The sequence below is a fragment of the Trachemys scripta genome, chromosome 11, assembly GCF_013100865.1.
Source record: "Trachemys scripta elegans isolate TJP31775 chromosome 11, CAS_Tse_1.0, whole genome shotgun sequence".
Classification (NCBI taxonomy): domain Eukaryota; kingdom Metazoa; phylum Chordata; order Testudines; family Emydidae; genus Trachemys; species Trachemys scripta.
Window position 1 is genome coordinate 9,773,009 of NC_048308.1, and position 20,429 is coordinate 9,793,437.

General features: G+C 36.8%; 1 protein-coding gene across 1 annotated transcript in view; it reads right to left on the bottom strand.

Moving 5' to 3' along the window:
* Nucleotides 1-5,797: 5,797 nt before the first annotated feature.
* Nucleotides 5,798-20,429, bottom strand: part of HACD2 (3-hydroxyacyl-CoA dehydratase 2) — a 50,030-nt gene continuing 35,398 nt past the window's right edge. Inside the window, exons 5-7 of the mRNA XM_034785426.1 lie at nucleotides 13,571-13,692; nucleotides 11,854-12,032; nucleotides 5,798-9,083 (exon numbers count right to left, since the gene is read on the bottom strand). Coding sequence (XP_034641317.1) covers nucleotides 9,001-9,083; nucleotides 11,854-12,032; nucleotides 13,571-13,692 — 384 coding nt within the window. The 3' untranslated portion in view covers nucleotides 5,798-9,000. The remainder of the gene's footprint in view (nucleotides 9,084-11,853; nucleotides 12,033-13,570; nucleotides 13,693-20,429) is intronic.

Consider the following 20,429-nt stretch of genomic DNA (forward strand, 5'->3'; position numbering starts at 1 on the left):
TGAAATCGCTCGCCGTGCTCGTCGCTCACTGCTCCACAGTTCGGTGGAAAAAAAATCTAGATGAGAGAGCAAAAAATGTATCTTTAGTGACATGTTGCAACCAAGGCTTTTGTATGCCTTGAGGAGGTTTTCCACCAACAACCTGTAGTTGTCTGCCTTGTTGTTTCCGAGAAAATTTATTGCCACTAACTGGAAGGCTTTCCTTGCCACACATCATTTCCTTGGTCAAATGCATCATCTCGAAGAAGTTCACGAATCTGAGGACCAACAAAGACACCTTCCTTTATCTTAGCTTCACTTAACCTTGGAAATTTTCCACGGAGATACCTGAAAGCTGCTTGTGTTTTGTCAATGGCCTTGACAAAGTTCATCAGACCCAGCTTGATGTGTAAGGTAACAAAATCTTCCTTGATTCAACAAGTGGTGGATGCTGAACACTTTTCCTCCCAGGCTCCAATGACTGTTGGAGTGGCCAATCTTTCTTGATGTAGTGGGAATCTCTTGCACGACTATCCCATATGCAGAGAAAACAGCAGTACTTTGTGTATCCAGTCTGCAGACCAAGCAAGAGACAACAACCTTCAAATCGCCATAAAAGCTGCCACTGATGTTGGTCATAGTTTATGCACCTCAAAAGTTTTCATGTTGTCATTTGTTTCCTTCATATGGACTGCATGACCAACTGGAATTGATGGCAAAACATTGCCATTATGCAGTAAAACAGCTTTAAGACTCGTCTTCGATGAATCAATGAACAGTCTCCACTCATCTGGATCGTGAACGATGTTGTGGCAGGCTACAAGATCACCTTCCATGAAGAAGAATGGGACAAGATCCTTTTGACGGTCACAGAACATGGAAACCCTAACATCACCTGCCAGGAGATTCCACTGCTGTAGTCTGGAGCCCAACAGCTCTGCCTTACTCTTGGGTCGTTCCAAATCCCTGACAAGGTCATTCAGTTCACCTTGTGTTATGAGGTGTGGTTCAGAGGAGGAGGATGGGAGAAAATGTGGGTCCTGTGACATTGATGGTTCAGGACCAGAAGTTTCATCCTCTTCCTATTCCTCGTCTGACTCAAGTGAGAATGATTCTGGTGCATCAGGAACCGGCAGTCCTTCTCCGTGGGGTACTGGGCGTATAGCTGATGGAATGTTTGGATAATGCACAGTCCACTTTTTCTTCTTTGACACACCTTTCCCAACTGGAGGCACCATGCAGAAGTAACAATTGCTGGTATGATCTGTTGGCTCTCTCCAAATCACTGGCACTGCAAAAGACATAGATTTCCTTTTCCTGTTCAACCACTGGCGAAGATTTGTTGCACAAGTGTTGCAGCATATGTGTGGGGCCCACCTCTTGTCCTGATCTCCAATTTTGCAGCCCAAATAAAGGTGATAGGCTTTCTTAACCATAGTGGTTATACTGCGCTTTTGTGATGCAAAAGTCACTTCACCACAAACATAGCAGAAGTTATCTGCACTGTTCACACAAGTACGAGGCATCTCTGCTCACTTTGGCTAAACAGAAATGTGTCCCTTTGCAAAATCAAACACTGACAAATAAGAGAGCACGACACTGTATGATTTCTAGAGCTGATATAGGGCAATTTGTTCAGCAGAGTGATGTAAGCTTCGTTATGATTGCATCATCCATGACTTCTAGGAATAACATGATGCAATTCATATCATGTATGACGCAATACCAGCTTCAGATTGCATCATTCATTGTTTTGCCTAAAAAGCAAGTACTGTCCAAACCCAGTCATAGATTTATTCCTAGAGCCAGTCAAAGATGTATTTTAGTCATTTCTGGTTTAAACTGAGATCCCTTCCCTTTATAACTCACTTACCTCTGCCATTCCCAAGTCAAGGGTCGTATATACTGACCCAATAGCATATCTTGAAAACTTGAGCCAATCAACAATTTTAAGCATCATTTTCGTTCTCAGTGACCCAGAATTAGTAAAGTTTGACGACATTTATTTCAGAAGCCTTTTGGTTGTAGAGCAGCGTAATCAGCCTGATTTTCAGAAGTGCTGAGCATCAGCAGCTCCCCTGGGCTTTCACTGGAATTTAGGGTATTCAGCATACCTCCAGATCAGATCCCTAATTAGTCGTCTTCTCCCATCCGATGTCTATGACACTGACAAATAGACTCACGCTGTGCCAGACAACTAGTGTGCAAGAAGGCATTTCCACAGTTCAGTAATCAGCAATAGTGGAATGAAAAAAGAAAAAGAAAAAAAAATGTACAAACAGCCAAGGTTTTTATTAAAAAGTTATTTTAAATTTTCACAAGTATAGTAGGGGCTTTGTATCATACTGTGAGATCAGCTAGAGTGAAATGAACTTGGAAGTATGTACTGTGTTTATTCATTTTAATAACGTTTTAGGGTTCCAAAAGCTATTTAATTATGCAAGCATGTTTCAATTTTGTTTTTTAGAATCAGATACTAGCGCTATGTAGTGAATTTATTTGAATATAACTGGTATGTGGTTACACAATAGTGAGAGAAGATAAGCAGTACATTGTAATAATAAATTATTGGAATCATTCAAGCAATTTAAAAAAAAGAATACTAATAAGAAAGGCTATCACCTCAACTGGATCTGATGCTAACTGTATACCTGACTTTAACTGTTTTGATACCAAATAAGTCTTTTATATTGTACTACATAGTGTTTGTCCTGCTAAAAATTGATGAACATATAACACCTTTTCTGTATTATAAAGACTATCGAAAAGGTCAATATGTTTAAAATAAGTGTAATTTGTAGAGGATAAAACTGGTTCCAATTGCTTCCTTTATTTAAGGGAAGAGATACTGAAATGATAAAGAATTTCCTGAGCACAGCTTAATTGCTAGTAAAAAGCTACACCCAGAAGTACTATTTTTGTTGTTACAGCAAAAGGAAAAACATTTTAGCATCTAAGTTGTTTGCAGCATAACTACAATAATTGCGCCATAAACTGGTTGGAGTAACTCTATTAATACTCACTTGAAGCTTTGCTAGGTCAGTCCCACCACCCTCCATGCCCTCTGGCACTGGAACCATTCTTCATCTCATATTTGTATTGGCATTTTGTCATTTGTGACCCATTGTAAGTTCCCAGCACTAGGGACCTTTGTCTTTCTCCACTGGATGTAGTGCTATGTACACTTGCAGAACTTTACAATAATGAAAAGCAACTGAAAAACATACACGAAGTGATTTCTTAGAATAATCTTACGCTAAATGGATATCATCTTGCTGATTAAGGGCCTGTTCCTGCACTCCCAAAATGAAGCATTCTTGGGCATTTTAAATCCACAAGAAATGCAGGATTAGCTTTTAAGTGGATATTATCAACATAGAACTGAATGTAAAGGGACACAGTTTAAAATTCCATTTCTTCAATTCTTCAACTGCTGTAACCACAAGAAGATCCTATCATAATGAAGTCACACAAGAGGGCTGAATTAAGGTTGTAAAAGCAACCTTAATTCTGCCATTTCCTATTTTTCAAGTGCTTGATTTTGCAATGTATTTTTATACTTAAGTGATTTTAGTGTTTATGAAAGGTGCCTGACTCAGTCTATCCTCACAGCAGGTAGCAGCTGTACAATCTTATCCATAACCATCATAGTAAGGTGCTTTCAAGTCTGAAGTGGTGAGACCATCACACAGGGACAGGTGCAGTTCAGCATCTATATGAGGAAACCTCTGCAGAGACTTCAAATAAAGGAGCCCCAGTAGTACCATGTGGCTGGGATTGCTTGTAAACAAGGAACTGGATTAAGAGAGCACACATTTAATGTCATAGTGGCAGAGTTTAAGGCCACCAAATCATCCGTTCTGACCATCTGTATATCACAGGCCACTAAACACCCTGACCCTTTCCTCTCCCCTACTATCCAATGTAACAACCAGAATTAGACCACAGTATTACAGCCCTCAGGAGACAGATATTGTTCCATAGGCAGAGAACAGCAGGCACTAAGGTGCACTAGTGCCTAAGGCATCTGCAATGGCAGGGAAATGATTAAATGAGACATACCCAGATGGTGATATACAACAAAGGCTGAACTATTTTGTCATTTTGGAATTGTCCTGGCTTGGAAATGGTGACCTACAAGTGGAAGGCTTTATACATATTTTAAGCCATACCTTTATAACTGAGGGTTTTAAAGAAATGAAGACAAGGTTTCTTAAATTATAAACCAATGGAATGTTGAGAGAGAAGTTCTGTTTTCCATCTGGTGAGCATACTGGTACATCAAGACTGGCACTGTAAAGAGAATACCACAGCTCTGGCAGCATGCACTCCAACTTAATTTTTCAATATATAAGAAGGTAAATACTTTGTTTTCAGTGGCTCTTTAGTAGCCCTCAAATTCTTAGGGTAGGGCATTATCTGGAAATTAGTGACCAACTAAATCAGTCTAAAGTTATCCATCCAGTCCTTAACTGCCAGGGGTACCCTTCCTGCCAGTAATTACTGCTTAATTATAACCTAACCTTGAAAAACTGTCACAAACTTTGCCTGCACAGGCAGAAAATCTACTTGCTCACCTGCTACCATAATACTGAGAAAATAGCTTACTCATTTGTCAAAAAAATAAATTAAAAAAAAATCATATATTTAGGTGACTGGGTGATTAGAATTTCAGACCTATTGGAAGCTGCATGGAGTATTCAGATAGTCAGATGGCTAACATCATCTCTAAGGGAAAGAGAACTGGCCCTCCAGAAATGCCCTCTCCATACTAAATGAAAGGGAATTATGTAGAAATCCACACCTTTTTATTTTATGCCTACCCCAGCACAGAGCTTTTCCTGAGTTTCAGGCCATCAACTGCCATGGCCTATCACTTAAATATTTTTTAAATAATTCCCCTGTAAATAGGGTGCTCATACTTAAAAGCTTTTAAATTTTACCCTAGATAACTAGTATTGCCTCCATATTTGCTGTATTCTCTGTATTTGGTAAAAGAAATATGAAGGGGGATACAGAAAATACTGACCATTAGTTATGCTAAGGCAAAGCTGGGAAGAGTTCAGCCTAACTACTGTACATCAATAGCAAAGTTAGAAAAGGAAGTTTTTAATTACATACTAGTTGTGCTAAGTCACAGCTGTCATGCATGGGGCATGTGCTTTTACAGGGCATGAAAACAATCCTTTATTTCAAAACAAAACAAAACACTGTAGTTGTGGAATCCTATGCGAAACATAGGGCTAGAATAGAATAACTTACTTTGCAACCATTACTCAGGTCCTGTTAGAGGCTTACAACATATTAGCTAGAGTCCATTAATTTTCCACAGATATTTAAAATCTTTCTCCCAAGAAGTGTTAAAAACATTAAGACAATATCCAGAAAGCTGCCTTGGTAGCAAACACTTTGCAGTATATTTAGTAAGTGAACTCCCAAACACTCTCTTGCATTTGTTAAAACATTTCATTGTATTTCGAATAATTGTAATTATTTGTGCTTATAGAATAGCTGTACTTATCTGCGATAGTACAGATAGCAATGGAAAAGCAAAAAAAATCTCTCATTCTATTCAAGGATCTGTATGTGTTCTCAACACATTGTGATGCACATTTCCAAAAACTGAAACTACATTTCAAGTTTAGGCCATCTTCTGTTTGAGTGCAAAAAAGTTATGAATCCAAAAATTTTCCAACAAACTGCAAGAAAAAATATATTGCGTGTAGTACACAGCAATAACTGTTAAGGATTAACTGCTTGGTATTGCATACTCAAATATATTTATGCTTTTTTCCTTACATACTACCAACACTCCATATTTCATCCATAATTTTATTATTTGGATTACAGAAATTAGTATCACTGGTCAGTAGTTCAAATCCAGGCAAAGAGCACAGAATCCATTTATTACACAATGCAACAACACAAACTAATATTTAGTGAACAAACTGTTTCACTACATTAACATCTGGTAGAAATATCTTCCAAACATGCATAAAAGTCCAAGCTTAGTATTTCAGAGCTCCATGTTCCTACATATACCAAAAAAAAAAAAATACATTTAACTTATCTTAGTGAATCAAGGACTTATAAAATTACAATTTTATTCTTCACAACGTACAAAAAATACAAAAATGACTGTATATAATGTAGTTTTCATCCAAATTTCATTATATCAATATGCACCAACATATACCTGATTCGATGTATATTCATGAATATTTGTATCTTGAAAGATGACTTTTAAATGACTTTGCAGATTAGTCCATACAAATGCCAATCTTCACTGGTTAATAAAAAAATCTTTGATAGAAACCATCACATTGTGAAAAATTACAATTTGTTTATCTCCACCTTCAATCTGCATTTTATTGTAAATTACATTATGAAAATTTCTACAACTCCAGGTGTACATTGTCTACTAGGAAGGGCCATTGTGTTTCTTCCATTTAATGAAAAACTTGGATAAAGAAGCACGGCAGGACACAAGTTAGTAACCTGTCTACAAACTATTATGCACATCATGAAAACCATCAAAGCAGAAGCAGATATCTGCTGTGGCAGTTTGATGATACCAATGGAAGGGAGAAAATACGTGAGTCAAGTAAATAGTTTATGAAAAAGAACTCTCTAGCTTATATCAAGTAAAGTACCTATGAAACCCCCCACTATTAGGTTCACGTAAATTGAATTAAATTTCAGTGAAAGATACACACTTCACAGAATGTATGTTCATTCTCATTTTATAAAAAGAAAATATTATGAACAAAGAAACTAATTATTAAAAAGTTATCTTGGGGCCTGATTCTGCAGTCCTTATTCAGGATGAACTTCTACCAAGTTAAATAGGAGCTTAGTCCGAGTAAGTACAGCAGGAATGCATTTTACATGTTGAAAACGTGGAGTACCGAATTCTTGAATAGGTTTTTGATGACGAGATTTCTTATAACCCAAACAATTTATTTTTCACATCTGAGAATGCTAGCGCCATTTTTTTAAAAAGGTAGGAGTTCATTTACATGTGTGGTCAATTACCCTTATATATGGTATTGTATTACTGGTACAGAAGTGATAAAATGCCAAAATATAAAAACTTATTTAACTAAATAGGTAATTATACAGAGTCTTCTTCCCATTCTAAAAGATTTGTGGCAATCTCTCTGCTTCTTATCAAACCCAAAGCCATCTAATTAAAACTACTGTACAAGCCTCCTTCCCAGCAATATAGTTAATGTCTCCCATTTTATATATCATTCACATAGGCCAAAATGTTTAGACATGGGAGTCTAAAGTTAGACTCCTAACTCCATATTTAGCCACCTAAATCAAAGTGGCTTGATTTTCAAAGGAATTGAGCATCCAGAATTCCCACGGATTTCAATGGGAGCTGTGTGTGTTCAGAACTTGTGAAAGTCAGGCCATTTTGATTTATATTTCTATGTATATATTTGGGTGCCTCCCTTTGAAAACACAGGCTATAATTAACCTGGATAACCAATTTGAAGGGGGTAGGGGGAGATTTATTGGTCAATAAAGATGTACATTTAAATTATTTTGTACAGTAAATCAAACACAGCTATATTTCTCTAAAACAGACCAATACTATTATCTCTAGGTTTTCTCCCCTCCCCAGTGTTGCCATGGTATCATTTGTGCTGCATTATAAGGCTTAGCTATTTACATATCAAAAGCTCTTTACCATTTTGAGCACTGATAAAATTCACCTGTACTTTTCCAATGGAGCAAGAAGCAGTGTTGCCAACAAAAATAAAAAATAGTAATGAAAAGATTCAAATTTCGTCTTCTTTAGAAAAACCTAAAATAAATGTAACTATAAATCTGTTCATGGAAATACTGCCCCTCTATGAATGGCTACATTTAAAAAAAGAAATGTTTGGCTTACTAGCATCATTAAAATTAGAGTTAACAGTATCACTGAAATTATTGCCTATGCATCTTTAAGTTCAAGCGGCCAAACACAATTTGGAAAAAGGCTCTGTATAAAACATATTTAGACTGTGATTGTGTACATTTATTCTTAAAGTTGAAAGTCAGAAATGTGTTTGAATCCTCTGTTTACAAGTGTGTAAACAAAAGAGGTTGTTAAATGAGCTAGTGGAAAACAGTTTGAACGTATGGGGATAATTTAAAGCCATAAAGGGAGGAAAACACTGAGCAACCGAGTGATATGTCCTGGTGTCACTCTGTACAGGTCCATGACTGATGACATTGCTTTACCCAATTATTTCAGAAAAATTAAAATTACTCTTTCCTCCCCTATGTATTTAAAAAAAGTGAGCTGAGGCTGCTGTACTCAAGGCAGTTTTAATATTTCAAAGCAATATTATAGCTCTGTAGGGACAATACTGGAACAGAGCTTGAGGTAATAAACAGTTAAATCTTTAGATAACATATGCTGGTAGGACACCATACTATTTAAATTCCTAGAGAATCACATTTCCCTTCAGTTTCAATAATTGCTTCCCTGCTGTCCCTCCCACTTGCCTTTCAAGTTAGGAAATTCTCTTGCAAGATTTATGCAATCTGCCTGGTTACTGGAGTCCCATCCAAAAATCTTAGAGCATTCCAGAGAATATAGTTTGCCTCTACAGCAATACATACAATTTCTGGCATGCAGTCAAGCGCTTTTAAAAAGCAATGACAATAATAATATAATCCCAATTCAAGCACTGCACTTAGTGGGTACAACTTTATCACTCATATTGTAACTTTCTGGTGTCAAGTGATAAATTGAAGTCTTATTAGCAAATAAACTGAAGAAAGATAAAAGGCTAAAAAGTCAAAGCCATATAAATTTCTTATAGCAGTGCATGCTGAAAATGATATTCCAGTGTTTTACATGGTGAAATTTTAACAAAATCATCACATTAGTTATTTCTAAGGTTTTTTTTAAACTTCTGATTTAATTTTTACACTCCTGGTTTATTTTGTATAAATGTGCTGGGTTACTGAAAGTCTGCAGCATTTTGGTGTGTGAAAAGTTCTGAAAAAGAGCTGGAATTATTCAGATTTCTTGTGTTCTTCAGCATGGGAAAGTACCTTTCTCCTCTGATGTAGCATGTGGAAATACAACTGAGGAAAGACTGAAAAGAGAATAGACTTATGTAAATAAAAGTATGAAATCAGGTTTGTGTTTGAACATGACACACTTACAGTCATACATTCAAGGTCTCTCTGAAAATAACAGATCGCTTATCCACTTTCTCATAAAAAATCATAGAGAAAAATAGAGACGCAGTGGATGATGCACACTATTGTCTCTACAGACTTCAAGTACCATGCATCAATTTTTGCCAGTATGTTTTTTTTTTATTTCAAAGACAAAATACTACATTATTTTTCTGCATGACTCAATGTAGATCTTCACTCCAAGGTATGCATGAACAGTCAAGATTACACAGCAGAACGCTGGCATCAGTGTGAGTTTGCCAGACTATATATCTAACTAGGAGCTGAACACACACATAGGATGAAAAGGTTCCTGAACCGCACAGAGAATAGGAAGAAAAGGCTCTTGAAGGGGGGGGAGGCGGGGAAGGAGAGAAACAGATCTCAGAAAGAGAACAAATTGGGTACAGTTTCTTTGGTCCTGAAGGAGGGATGCATAGGGTCAGAGAGTGGAGTAAAATTGTATTTATACAATAAGTTGCAGTATTTGCAGAATGAGAGAACAAAACGTGAGACTGAAATCATGCACATATGATATGAACAGCTAAACAAGCCTGAATATTAGTTCTAAACATGAGCTCAAGATCAGTTCATCCTAGTGAACCATATGAGCCTGTTAAGGTTAGTGTCAGCCTAGATTATGTCAATTGTGTATTCCAAGAGTTTGTTATGCAAAATAGATCAGCTCATGGCTATTTTAAATCGTGCACTAAAAAAGGTTTCAAGGTGGTTGGTTATAAATCAGCACTCTTTGCTCCGACTTCTTTCACTTTGTTTCTCACATATCCTCCCCCCCGTCACACTTTAGTTTGTCTCTCACCTGACTGAATTCCAGATTATACTACTACACTCCAGGGAAACTAGTGTTGATGAATACATTCATTAACTTGGTAAAAAACACATTGTTGCGTAATTATTCCAATGAAACTTGAACAAATGCAGGAAGTCTGTCATGCATAGGATCCATTATGAGCAATCAAGATTTTCATGAGAATTATTTTAGTCCGAAGCTAATTTGACAGGACTTTCATTTTAAAACTAAAGTTTTTTATGAAGTGGAGTTGCAACTATAAGGAAAATTAATTGTATTACTTTCAATGAGGATTTTTTCAAAATTTTTCTGTCATTGTAACCCAGTATTTCCAAAGTTTTCAGTGGGAGTTTAGGGTCAGGAAAAGAGCATTCATTAGTTCCTATGTTTATTTTCTCCAGGCTTAGACAGACTTCTATAAAAGTGTGGGGCTTCTGTAGGGACAGCAGATTTGTGAAGTTGGTCAGGAAGAATGAACTGAATAAACTGATTTGACAACTGAATCTTAATTCTCATGTGCTACCAAAATATCAAAGGCTACAAGTTTATGCAAGAAGACACCTATTACAAGTTGAACAATAGCAGACACATGTCATGAATGTTTTGATGCTTATCTACCAGGGTGATCAAAAAAAACAATTCACATTGTTGGATTATTAGTTCAAAAATTCTGTACATATCTGAATACACGGATGAATCTACACTAGAAACAGAATATATTATTGGAAGGGAAAAGTGCTGCCCCAAAACTGAGCTGTTTTAAGGGTGAGATCTAGATAAATTGTTTTGAAGGCTCAGTTTCCACTACCCCGCTTGGTTCCACCAACTACAATCCAACTATTCCAGTGGATGGATGGAAGTGAAAGAGTGAGACTTTCCTTCTTTTTATGTAAATAAATCCAAAGTTACTCTGCATCTTTGGAGCTATGTCAAATATATTATTCTTGGACACAAATGAATGAAATGCAGTTTTCATAGCAGATGGAAAAATTTATGACTTTTGTGACATCAAGATTCATAAGAAGCCTTACTTAGAAGATTATAAGCGCTGATTGTAGAATTCAACACTGCTCAAGTTTAAATCTTACTTAGGATACGATGCATCATTCTGCATAGACTAGAAGGCTACATAGATAATAAAAAGTTCAGAGAAAAAACAGCTGTAGAAATAGCTAAATAGACACGAATAGCATTATCATTACATTCTTTTGAATTTTAGACTCAATGGCATAACTGTATTGGTTACAGGTCTTTTACTTTAAAACACCACAGATCAAAGAAAAACAAGAGCTACATTATATCTTTCTAAATTATGAGTCAGATTGCCTCTCCCTTTCAAGATAAGAGAGCTAAAGAAGCATCTCTGATGAGTACAAAAACAGTGTTCCCCACAAAGACTATTTTTGTTTGAGCAAAAAAGTGCACTGCTCTGCAGTTTTTGTGAGGATAGCAAATCTGCCACTCATCTACTTAACTACTGGAAAAGTCATGAAGAAATAACCCAAAAATAAACAAACAAATTTGTTTATAAACCATAGACTAACTCTGTGTTCAGAACAACCAAGTCCCGTTAATGAAAGAGAGTGGCAGAGAGAAAAATAATTTAAAAAGTCAACATTTGCCAAAAGATTCTACAATTATTTTATATTTCAAGTATAGATAAAAAAAATCCTAGTTTCTCCATTACCACTATGTGGTAAACATTGGCAAATGCTGACTGCTGTAGTTCTACTTTTGTCTGATCTCTTTTCTTTAAGAAACGTTCAGAAAAGTATGTTGCTACCTGCAAAACTAGCTAGCTATGCATACAGTTTAATCACTCGGTTTCACATATACTGTTTTCACACAAAACCCTAACATAATGGTGTACTTACTTGGAATATAAGAGATCATAACCAGGATCAGGAATGTATAGTAATCAAAGGAAAAATTGTATTTGTTAGGTAAGCTAATGGAATACAAGCCAGCCTGTCTGACGAAGGGCAAAGCAGCATATATTGTGAGTAATTCGCCTGAGACTCCCATTGGATACAGTACTATGAACAGTGTGTACCTAGAACAAAACATTTAGGGAAAGGCATAAAAAAATAAATCAGTCCCAAACTCTTATAAGTGAAATTGTTTGTTAAATTATGTTATGGTTACTCCTCTTTTCAATAACCACAAACAAATTTAATATTTGCCTTGTTATTTCAGTATCAATTGGTATTTGATTAGAGCACAGTAAGATGACGTTGCTATCTCCAAGGTAAAATGTTCAGACCAACAATCAAATTTCACTGAGTGCAGAAGTGTCTTTGATAAGCTGCAAATTATATTTGAATATAACCCTGTAAAATTGTAATTCACATTTCTGAACCACCTGCTATTGATAGTTAACTTGCTGAAGAGTCCATATCTGCTTGAAATCTTGTCTATAAAGAGTTAAAAGTAGTTTCAGGTACAATACCTGTCCCTGAGCCACTGCCAACTTGAGGATTTTTCATCACATTTGCCTTTTAAAAAGACATTTTGCCTTATTGCTATATAAAAGATCTGTACAAACAAAGGAAACTGTCTAAAACTGGGAAACAGTAACACTGACTATACACAGAGTGCTGTAAATTTTTTCTTCCCTCTCTTTCAGTTATAGCCATCTTATAACAGGGAGTAACTTATAACAATAGTAAATGAACATTTTCAGACAGAAGTGTGATTTTTAAATTGTCATGTTCCTTTAAAATAGAGATAATTGTAGCACAGATAACATAGGAGCCTGTTGTACGATAAAGAAATTTGACACATTTATTATATCTCTGATATTCAGCTACAAAATTAGTTTATTAAAGGATAACAGAGAAACTTGTAACAGGGTGACTGACATTTCTTTATGTTCCTTCCTCACTACTGTGTGAAAGAGACATACAAAAAGAAAATTACTTTAAAACTATATAATTGGCAGGACTCAGAAGCAAGCATAGTACCTCAAAATATATTTTTTTTATTGCTAGATGTTGAGTTGATGGTGTCCTTAAATTTCCATGCTCCCATTTAGCTGGAATCTTAAAATTGGTATTCATATTCACGATGAACTGCTGAGCGACCAAAAAAAGTCCAAATTTGATTGATTATTTTGCAGTGACAGTCTGATCTATTGGATTACTTTTCTGAGCTAGTGTTGAAAGTTAGTACATTAATTCACTATAGACTGATTCTGGAAAAAAGCAAATATAGTATTTGATATTTATATCATTGGTCACAAAAAAAAAAACAAAAAAAAAAAAACAAACTAAGTTTATAACAAGAATTTTCATATCCAAAGTGATTATGAAAGAAATAAAGTCTCCAATTGGGAGACATTAAAGATCATTAATGTCAACTTCTATTTAACAGATTTTAAGCACACAAATTGCCTGAGGGGAGCAAGATCTGGACATGGAGACATATCCATTTGTGGCTATGAGGTGGCTACTGTCAGCTAATAATCAATTATGTTGTGTACGACAATTATTTTCCATGCTTATTAGACTAATTTTCTGTGTGGTTATATAAACTTTCCTGTCAAGTCAGTAAAATATCTGCAAAGGGCAACCTTCCTTTTATGCAACTTACCTGGCCCATTTGATGAGGTAAGGGAGGTGGTTTAATAGGCTAAACGTATAAAAGGAGTAACGGATAATTTCAGTGATCGTCCAGGCAACAACAAATAAGAGGACACTATCTTCATTCTGTACCTATTAAAGAGAGGAAGAAAATATACAGTACAACAACTTCAGAAATTATAAATTGTTAACTACTCACATGACAAGAAATAGTTCTCAAAATAATCCACCCTTGCACCTTGTTTTATTGTTTCATTTAAGAAAGTAAGTTCCAAAGATTCACTTGAAGATCAACATGGTGCTTTAGTAATAGTTTTCCTTGTTAATTCTAAATATTCTCCCAATAGTGAAAAATTCTGAAGAAAAATGGAAAATATAATTTAAAAGTATGCAACACACTAGGCCTAAATCAGTGGTTCCCAAACTTTAACAACCTGTGAACCCCTTTCACTAAAATGTCAAGTCTTGCGACCCCCTCCTTTTATTTCCAGGGATTGTCTCCTTTACCTGAGTATAAATTATAAAAGCAATGATCTTGGAAATATAAAATTTGTTTTTAATGACATGCTTATTACACACTATGATTAATTATTATTTATCATTACAGTATTTTTATTACATTATGAAAACGGCAACACTCTTCCAAGATCTCACTTTCGTAGCTTGTATCACTTTGAATAAGCCTGTTATAAGACAAGGCTCCTATGTGTCATCAAGGAGTATCAGATGTGAAACAGCATGAAGGTATTTAAGCAGCCAACTCAAAGAGTTCCTCCTACACAGGCATTCAGGTCTTGAGCAATCCAGGCAAACAGCACACGTTACAACAAAGCTTAAACTTGTTCTTCAGAATTATTTTAAAAACAATACTAGCTGCCCATTTAATTTTAAAAACAGCAAAAAATATCCATCTCCATTTGCAATTCTTATAAAGAGTCTTGAAGTTTAAATCTCCTCAATATGATAGATCTGTTTGCTTTGATCTGCTTAGCTCTTGGAAGTCCAAGGGCTCCAGGCTGCTGGCCCCATGCTGCATGGGGTCCCTAGGGACAGCTCTGTCCACCATTAGGGAATTTTTTCCCGAGAACCCCCTGTAATATTTTGCAAACCCCAGTTTGGGAACCACTGGCCTAAATGATGTGCAAAAGCCCCATGGAATAATTTTCCACTGCCTGAATCCCCAGGCTGGTACCCATTCCTTATTGCCTCCCCCACCTCAGGTGGAGGGGCTATTAGGTTTAGTTAGGAGAGAGAGGATGGTCCAAATCACTTAGCCTCTCCATGCCTCAGCTCCCCATCTGTACAATGGGGACAATAATATTTCCCTACCTCACATGTGTGTTGTGAAGATAAATACATTAAAAACTGTGAGGTGCTCAGATACTATGCTGATGGGAGCCTTATAAATAGATTTACACTGCCGTAAATATTTAGTTTTCAGCATGATGCACATAGTGTATTAAAAAGCATTAACTGCATCACTGAGGTTGTCAAGCGGGAACCTGGAGGTTGAAAGCTTCACCTGGGAAGACAGAGCTTTTGGCACCGAGGGAGGCATGGGGTTCTATTTGAGTTTTGTGCATTAATGAGGAAGTTGAAATTTTTGGCACTGCAAAAAAGATACATCTCCTTTTCCCTCCTGCCCCCAACCTTTGTGTGTCTGCGTGTGTATGTGGGAGGATTCATTATCTACCTCAGTAAACTTGACAACTATCTGGCTCACTGTACCTTGTCCCAATTTCTGCTACTACATCCAGTGTAATTTCTGCTAAAACTAGGAACAGTGAAATAGTTAACATTGATATGTAAAGCATCATTAGGTTTCACTGTAAATACATTGAAATACACAAGAAGAATAGGCCATTTTGCTCTTCTAAGACATACTGTTTCAGGACCACATCACTGCATCAGTTTCACTCAATTCACAGTCTGAAATTTATTTTCACAACAATAAGATTTTTTTAAAAAGAAAGCTTAGATTTGGAAGCACAACTTCAAAAAGGAACAGCAATAATGGGGCAGCTTATGTGGCCACAAAACTGCATTACAAATGGAGGCAAGCTCTAATACATTGCTTATTTCAGCAAACATTTTTATGTACAGTTTTCTTCCAGGAGAAAAATGTCATGAATTTTCTTTGCTATTAGTGAACACCATTAGCCCAATTTCACTGGACTGTAAAACAACAAAAGCAAAACAGCTCACCAACTGGTACTTGCATATTTTCCTTTTTTCTCCAACTCTTAAAAGAGGAAAAGGAAGTCAGTAGGTGTGGGTGGTATACACACACACACAATTCACCCTGGGTAAAGTACATGCACACACACACAAAAAGAGGAACAAGAAAATATATGGGCATAGGGGAAATGTTTGCTCGTAAATAGGGCTGATCATATGTTTGCTTGTCAAAAGCTCATGGGACACCACACACAAAAAGATGCTATTTTATTACACTCAGACTGCAAAAACAGATGGCATTACATAAGAAAAAACAGCAACCCCAGAAAACATTTTTTGCTATTATTCATGATCATATTGCTTGCACTCTGCAGTATGAAACCCTGATCATTTGCTTGTATACCAATCCCATTAATAACATATGTGTGTGTGCGCGCGCTTTCTTCATGGCAGGAACCAGGTTTTCCTACATATTTCTACAGCACCCAGCAAAATGGAGTCCTAAATCCTCTTTGGGAGCTTTGGGTGCTACTGCTTCACAAATATCAATAGCAAAGCTTACTCCTCAAGATGGAGAGAATTAGGAGCATTGCACAGGTGGTACTATTTCCAGGGATAGGCAGTTTCAAAGCATTCAATAGCTGCCCCTTCTGGTCAAATCAGGAGCAGCATTTGGTGAGTTCAAGTCTGCCAATTTATTTTGTGTTGGGAAATGGATGGACCCTGATGAAAGTTAAGATTCACATGCTGTTCTGATCTCTGTCCCTTAAATCAAGGAGGAGGAGTGGATTACTGTGGATGTGGGAAATAAATTATCACTTGAGAAGCATCAAATGGTGGGAGTAAGGGGAAAGGGTGCCAAGAAACTAGTACTTGGAGTGGGTGACGAAAAATACTGACATAAGTGGGGAAAAAGAACCTAGATAGCTCTGATCTAATTCTATGGTATAACTTTTCTGTTGCCATTGATTTCTGAAGTCATAGTCCTCTCATTCCTGATCTACACCAAGAAAGCTGTATATGAAAACATGAAACAGTGCTCTACCAATCATTGTGATGGCCATTTAACCAACCAATGTGGATGATGTCTTAGAACTGTGTTGAAACCGGCCTCCACACCTGTTGGTCAATGCCAGAAGCCAGTTCAGCAGGAGGCATGCCTGAACTGTTTTAAATCTGTTCTCAACCAAGTCTTTTCTTTGCAGCAAAGCCGCAGATTGAGTATTCATTTTCTTCATTATTTTTGGCTAAGTTCTTTATATCACCACAAAGAATTAGGTACCAGTTACTTACTGACAGACACACTGGAAATCTATTTATCATGGCTAAAACTCCTCGTTCTGTGTTTTTGGACACTAACTGAATTAGTCCAAGAGGCACATTACCAAACCTCAAGGGCTTGATTTACTAAACAATCTCTCAAGAGAGTCTTATTCGATTAGACACAGCTACGGTTAATTCAGCAAAAGTATCATCCCCTCTCCTTTCCTTACAAGGAAATAACCCAGGAGAGCCAAAAAAGGGACAGCAAGACTTTACAAAGCCATCAGTCTATTGCCGTCCTCAAAAGTCATTTGCACTCATAAAAACTTCTCTTTTTAATTTTTTAAAATACTTGTTTCTTCCTGTAGGCCTTGGAACGCTGTCCTAGATATTTGTTCAAAGTATATTTCATGCTCTTAATATGACTGATGATTTAACAAGCTTCTTAACTAAGCTGTTCAGACCACAGATATAAATTACTGTCAAAAGCGATTTCAAATTGATTTATTACCAATGAAGGTCTTGGATTTATTTTAGCTTATCCTCACAATTACAAATAGGAGACAATCTTTATATTAGTCAAAACAAAAACAAAAAAAAGACTATGCTGGGATGTAAAGTTAATGTTCAGAATCCAGGAAATATGACAAAATAAAGTAATTTATCCAACCTTAATCATTTTCCCTCATGCATACGCATGAAAGATATCCTAAGTTTGGGGGCGGAGAAAATAAAGGGAGTTCTTCATGCTTTTTGATTTTTATGATATGTAAAGATGTTTTCTCATACTCAAAATGGCTGAATTGTTTTGCTCAAAGTTTAAAAACAAGAATAATCTTTGGTCAGAAAGCTTTTCTGAAAAATTTCAGCCTACAATGTGAATATTTGGGAAGTGATAGAGGATTGAAAATGGGAGGGTGTTTAGAAAGGAGAGATAGCTCAGTGGTTTGAGCATTGGCCTGCTAAACCCAGGGTTATGAATTCAACCCTTGAGGGGGGCACTTAGGGATCTGGGGCAAAATCAGTACTTGGTCCTGCTAGTGAAGGCAGGGGGCTGGACTAGATGACCTTTCGGGGTCCCTTCCAGCTCTGTGAGATAGGTGTATCTCCATATATATTATACAAATGTTAATTATAAGGGTAAGTACAACTCCTTCCAATCCTGTTTTATTATCTTCACAAAGAAAATGTGGGATTCCAAATAGATATACAGGGCCTGATATATGAGTTGCTCCAGTGTTTCTGTTACTCCAGTTTTATGTCAGTGCAGGTATTATTACCATCAGTGTAAATAATGGTCTACAGACCTACAGCATTTTGTCGTTGAGAGTTTTGATCTTTTTAGTGTGGGTTTTATTTTATCTGCCCTGATAAAAGCTCTTGCAGTCCCAATAATAATAATATCCTAATAAAACTAGGATATTAACCTATTCAATTGGCAGTCTTTCTTTTCAAGTAATTTTTAGTATACTTGATTGCTGGTGAAAGATGTCAAGTTCATAGACTCAGAATCTGACATCTTCCACTTACCCACCCAAGATATTGTATAAAACAGATGGAGATTGCAAGGATCCGATAGATGGAAAGACCATCTCTAAAAATAAAATATACATTGGTCTTCATGTCATCAATTCCTGACCTTTCTAATGAGAGCGCTAATAAGGGTGCCAATACTAATATGAACACCTTTCCACTGGAACTGGAGAAAAATCATCAAGTTGCATTTCATAGGGGCAACCAACAAGGCATCACATGATAGCATGGTTCAATCACTACTGCTCTAAATAGATTCAAGTATATGACATGGAAGTGGAAGGCTCCCCATTATTACCCTTACCCTTTTTTTTGACCCATGTTTTGCTCTAACCACTCTCTTTCCCTTTTTTCCTTGGAACCACAATACTGGCACATACCAAACCACAGAGGCCAAGCAGACTCAACTCAGGATGTAATGACACTTCATAAATAACTGCTGGACAGCAGATATTGCACCACATGCTGGACTTTCTCTATAAGGCTAACGACTGCCAGTCCTAGGTGACCCAAAGAAAATAAGGTAATCTCTCCCCTCCCCCCCCACCATACAATATCACACAAAGCTTAACAGAAGTCTATCATGCAGCTATAAGTTAATATATCTATAAACATGATAGCACCAAACCCAACAAAATCATGAGAAGCACAAACATGTTAACAGCAAGATTCATGCTTCAGATCATATCAGAATAAGTTCCTAGATGGTCAGTGTACAGAGGAAGAATGTGGTACTGATGTTTCTTCTTTCAAAGAATCTATCATATCTGCAAGCACTCTGGAAAGCAGTATATTAAATGCTTCTAACTCAAGAAGTTAAACAGCAAAATTGAAGTTTATTTAAAAAAACCTCATCATGCATATACATATTATGTCTTACAAAATCCACAAAGGTGCGTAAATTTAATCCTGGACTTCATCAAGGAGATCACTTGTGCAGACAGCCCTTTAGAAAAAGCAGAACACTCATGACACTGTAAATACCAGACATTACAGCACCATGTCTACCTGGGATCTGGTGTCCATAGATCATCTCCTCACCTGACCTGCTACCACTTTCTTTTAGTCACTGTCTCAGGGTAGTTTAACTACCATGCTTAAAGCAAGCATCCAATATGAATCTTCACCATCCTCACCCTACCTTTGGGGATATTAAAAAAGTAGTCTAGGCAATCTAATCCTTAATATTTTAGTGCCAAGATAATGAAGAAAATCTCTAATGTGGATAATTTCTATATTACTGTTCTTGTTTACACGGCACCATGAATCCCAATGGCACTATAGAACTAACAATAATATTTTCACTTGTGGTGTGTAGATGTATCTTAAGATAAATATAAACATTAATTCTTTCATAGAATCATAGAATATCAGGGTTGGAAGGGACCTCAGGAGGTCATCTAGTCCAACCCCCCTGCTCAAAGCAGGACCAATCCCCAACTGAATTCTTTACTCCTAATTAAAGTCTCAGAATCCCATTTTGCTTGTTTGAAATCCGGCAGCCATCTCTGATACCTTTTTTTTTGCTGGAGTCAACAGGGACTAGAACATTACTATACTTGCATACTGAAGATACATCTGTCAGAGGAAAAGCAGATGTTTTCACATAGGTGTTTTGGATTTTATTAAGAAAAATGTTTAAATACTCTTTTGCTTATCAAATGAACAAGTGGAAAGGATTATTTCACGGTGTTAGAAAAAAGACGGTTACTCACCGTTGTAACTGTTGTTCTTCGAGATGTGTTGCTCATATCCATTCCATTAGGTGTGCGCGCGCCGCGTGCACGATCGTCGGAAGATTTTTACCCTAGCAACACCGGCGGGTCGGCTGTGGAGCCCCCTAGAGTGGCGCCTTCATGGCGCTGAATATATACCCCAGCCGACCCGGCGCCCCC